We start from the raw sequence: 4,078 nt of genomic DNA, 5'->3' as shown, positions 1-4,078 counted from the left end.
TAAAAATAAATAAATTTTAAAAAAAAAGTCATAAGCAAAGTTGATGTGCAGTAAAATCTAAGAGCTGTATCACCCAGAAATAGACCTGCTTGGATGTTGAACACAAGATGGACATTTAGCTCAATAGAATTGAAATTTTCCTTTGAAGGACAAGCTCAAATTAAGATCGGGTTGGCATGCAATTTCAAATGTCTCAGATCCAGTCTAGGGAAGTCAGGAAGGCCGAGAGCAGACCGCTAATTCAGGAGGAGATGAGGAGCTTGGAGGCATCTCTTCTGAGAAGGGTTGAAGCTGCCTCATCCCAGTTACATGAAACCTAAGCCCCTGGGGGCTGGAGGCCCAATGGCTTGTCTATTTCCAGGGCCATCCCGGGCAAGGCGGACCCAGAGGACCTCCTGGGTATGACGGCTGCAACGGGACCGTGGGCGACTCGGGCTACGCAGGACCCCCGGGCCCTGGCGGCTTCCTCGGGCCCCGCGTGAGTACGGGCAGCGCTCAGTCTGCTCCGCTGGTCGGCTCCAGAGTCTGGGTGGTGGAAATGCAGGAAAGGTCTCGCTTTTGGGAGGGCCCGCCGAAGACCCCCTTGAGAAACTGCCTTAGGGAAGGTCTCTCCGGAGGGCGGGCTGCCTCCTGCTTGCAGGATGGTGTTGGGGGTGGGGGAGCAGGCACGTGCCGAGACCACCTTTCCACCCCAGAAACGGTGGCTGCCCACCCTCGGTTAGCAGTCAGGATGGAGCACACCTCCGCTGCTGAGGTTTCTTGCCAACATCTAGGCGTGCTGGACTCAGAGAGCTCCATTTCCCCTTTGTCCTTTGCCTGTTAAGTAGAAGGTAATGGGTTTGTCTCCCAAGCATACCATCACTTCCTCCCATTCAAATAGCAAGAATAGTAGTGGAATCGTGGAACTAAAATTTTAAAAAGCTTAAACCTTGAACGGACTTCTCTATTAGTCATCATTTTATTAGATTCTAACATCCTTTGTGACATGAAAAAACAGTTTTGTTCTCCAGGATATACAAGGTAGACTTTACTTTTCTTAATGGAAGAACTTTCACATAATGATCTATTTCATGACCTCATTTATTTTTTAGGGTCTGTGCAAACAATCTTTTTTGATAATATGTTGCTACCTTATAGCAATATATTCCAAATTCAGGATTAAACTAACACTTTTTGGCAAAACTTTTTACTTAAAAAGCATTTTAAGGTGAGGGAAGGGCAGCATTAACAGTCTTCATTGCATTTCCCTGAAGCCGACCGATTTCTGGTTATCTTCACACCTCTTCCCTCCAGCTCCCCATTTGCCGGCTGTTTCTTTTCCACGTGATTCAACTTATCAATAAGCTACACTCTGCTCTATTCTAATATCATAGCTTTCATTATCAATAAATGTATCAGGCACTTTAAAATGCAGGTTTTATATGTAGATACTAAAAGGCCTGTGTGTCATGTACTGGGCTGGCCAAGAAGTTCATTCAGATGCCACGGAAAGCCCAAACCAACTTTTTGGCCAACGCAGTATACTCGGCACAATCCCATTTTTCACGGATGACCCAGAATCTCTGCCACAAATAGTACTGCGGAGCGTATGTGTCGATATTTCAGTACGCGAATGCAAAGAAGACACAGAATAGTATCATGACGAAGAAAAGGGACAGTTTGGGAGAGGAAAGTATTCGTTTGCTGAACCTTTACTTGGGTTTCTGAACATTAAATCCTGTTGAATATTTCTCTTTTAACTTTAAGAAAGATGCTGTTGGGTAAATACGAAAGTAAAAGTCTCACCTCGCGGTTAAGGTAGAGTTGCATGTTCAGAATAGTCTCGTTTGGCCGTAAGAACAGCTGGACATCGCCCACGAACGGCGGCAGGCAGTGACTCCCGTCATGTCACTGCGCCGAGTGTAACGGACCGCTGCTGTTTTTCTTTCTGTGCCTCATGTGCGCATTCAGGGGCCCCAAGGACCGAAAGGGCAGAAAGGCGAGCCCTACGCTCTGTCCTCAGAGGACCGCGACAAATACAGGGTAAGTCTGCAGGGACGGGGCATGACCGAGCCCCGTGTACACTCCCCATTAAGAGTGACCTCTGAGTCGAGCGGGGGGACGCACAGTGTCCACAAGCCAGAATCTCCACTGATTTCAAGGTCCTCTCGCTGGCCGCCACGCTGTCGGCCGTCTTACACTAACTGCGGGCCGCCCTCCTCAAACTCACGGCAGTGCGGCTGTCTACGTACCTGACATCACCGAGTCCTTAGACAGCCGGTGTGTTTTATATGCTTATTTCCAACACTGAAGTAAAGTGCAACCAAGTCCACAGATTCTTAAAAGCTGAAACTCTTCAAACTCTTTCTTCTCCATTAGGGGGAACCTGGAGAGCCGGGACTGGTCGGCTTGCAGGTAAGCATTGCTTTTGTTAGAGAAGAGACCGGGCAGAGCCTGAAGGGCTCCGGGCTCCACCCCTCCTGCCTCCCTAACCGCCTTCTCCGTTGCCTGTCCGTAGGGGCCTCCCGGCCGCCCTGGGCCCGTGGGACAGATGGGTCCGGTTGGAGCCCCAGGAAGACCGGTAAGTTCCAGGCTCACGTGCTCGCCCTCGCGGGTGTGGAACATCCTCTGAGACGCAGGCAGTGCGGATGCTGGCGGAGGCCTCACAGCGTGCCTGACGCACGTGGTCGCCAAGACCACCCAGGCCGTCCCTTGTCCCCGCTGCCGCCATCAAGGTTGAGAGTGAAGACTCAACGCCAGCTAGGTCAGATTTTGGCCTAGCACTGGCCTGGAGCCCTTCCAGTCAGGCACACGCTCTCCCAGCCCCACAGCTGACCAGCTGACAGGGGCCCGTCATCCCGAGCAAAGCAGACCAGTGTCCCGCGGGTCCATAGGGAGGAAATGGGGTCTGCTGGCGAGGCCTCAGAGCAGGGATAAGGCAACTGGGCACAGCCACCGTGACAGGTGAGACGCCGGACATCAGTTAACCAAGTGACCCTCGGGCCCCACCTGAGTGGCGGTCTACAGGTGTCCCCTCCTCCTGCAAGTCTAATCAGCAGTAAGGCTTGGCAGCCAAACCCCTGGCTGGAGGAGGGCCTGCCCAAGGAGGGAGAGTCCCCAGGCCTGGCCACTGCGGATCCTTCCCGCTGCACAGAGACCGAGAGGTGGACAGGCTCCTGCAAAGCGCCCGACTCTCTCCTAGTCCACGTTTTTTATTAATAAGACAATCAGGCCTTAAGTTACTCAGGGAGAGCTTGTGGCCGCAGGGGAGAGAGTCCTTCTCAGAGAACACCTTGCCCCGAGATTGAGGCGGCCGTGGACGGGGGCCGTGAGACCCGCGGAGAGGCAGCAGACACGTGTGTCTGAGGGCAGGTCCGTCACACCAGCAGCTGGGGTGGGAGTGCTCGTTCGCTTCCCTCAGACCACGGATAATAGTCGCAACAATCGATCACGTCTCTACGGAGCACAGTTCCCCAGGGCCGTGCTGGTCGTTTTCCCCAGCAGCCCTCCAGCCTTGAGATTTGGCCGAAGGGAAGGAGACAGGCTCATGTTTCAAGGTACTCTCAGCCCTTGTACACACACAGCCACCCGTTTACAGAACGTGGGCCTCGGGGCGGGGGATCCCCTGCTTTACACACACAGTTCCGGGAAATAAACAGCAGGGTGCTCCCCGCCTCCCCGAGCTGAGGTGCCGGCCTCCGGGTCTTCACACGAACCACTGAGGCCTCCCACGGCCCCCTGCCCCCAACCTGTTCTACATCAACACGCCTGGCTCTTCTAAGGCACGTGTAAAGCTTCCACCCTCAGTGGCATTGGCGGGGACTGCTCCGCAGGAGCACAAGGTGATCCTGGCGGGCGGATTCCCAGCCCTGCCGAGGGGCCTGCTGTAGATTAACTCTGTGCGTGCTTGCCTGCCAGCCCAGCGGCGGGAAGTGCGAGATGGTGCCGGGTAGGGGGATGCATGGGAGGCCAGCAGGGGCCGTCTCTGGAGGAATGGGCCCGGGGCCTCGTGGAGGGAGCAGAGCCAGCGTGAGCAGGACCCAGGTCAGATCAAAAGCCTGAGCTCAGAAAGGCAAACCAGCAGCAGCTGTGCCCGGGC

At 54.2% G+C, this 4,078-nt stretch overlaps 1 protein-coding gene across 1 annotated transcript in view; it reads left to right on the top strand.

Moving 5' to 3' along the window:
- Positions 1-4,078, top strand: part of COL4A2 (collagen, type IV, alpha 2) — a 160,525-nt gene that overhangs the window by 108,190 nt on the left and 48,257 nt on the right. The window contains exons 7-10 of the mRNA XM_010831462.1: positions 362-478; positions 1,951-2,022; positions 2,359-2,394; positions 2,498-2,560. Of these exons, the coding sequence (XP_010829764.1) occupies positions 362-478; positions 1,951-2,022; positions 2,359-2,394; positions 2,498-2,560 (288 nt within the window). The remainder of the gene's footprint in view (positions 1-361; positions 479-1,950; positions 2,023-2,358; positions 2,395-2,497; positions 2,561-4,078) is intronic.

This window comes from Bison bison, unplaced genomic scaffold (genome assembly GCF_000754665.1).
Source record: "Bison bison bison isolate TAMUID 2011002044 unplaced genomic scaffold, Bison_UMD1.0 scf7180017864527, whole genome shotgun sequence".
Taxonomy (NCBI): domain Eukaryota; kingdom Metazoa; phylum Chordata; class Mammalia; order Artiodactyla; family Bovidae; genus Bison; species Bison bison.
This window is presented reverse-complemented; position numbering and strand designations above follow the sequence as displayed.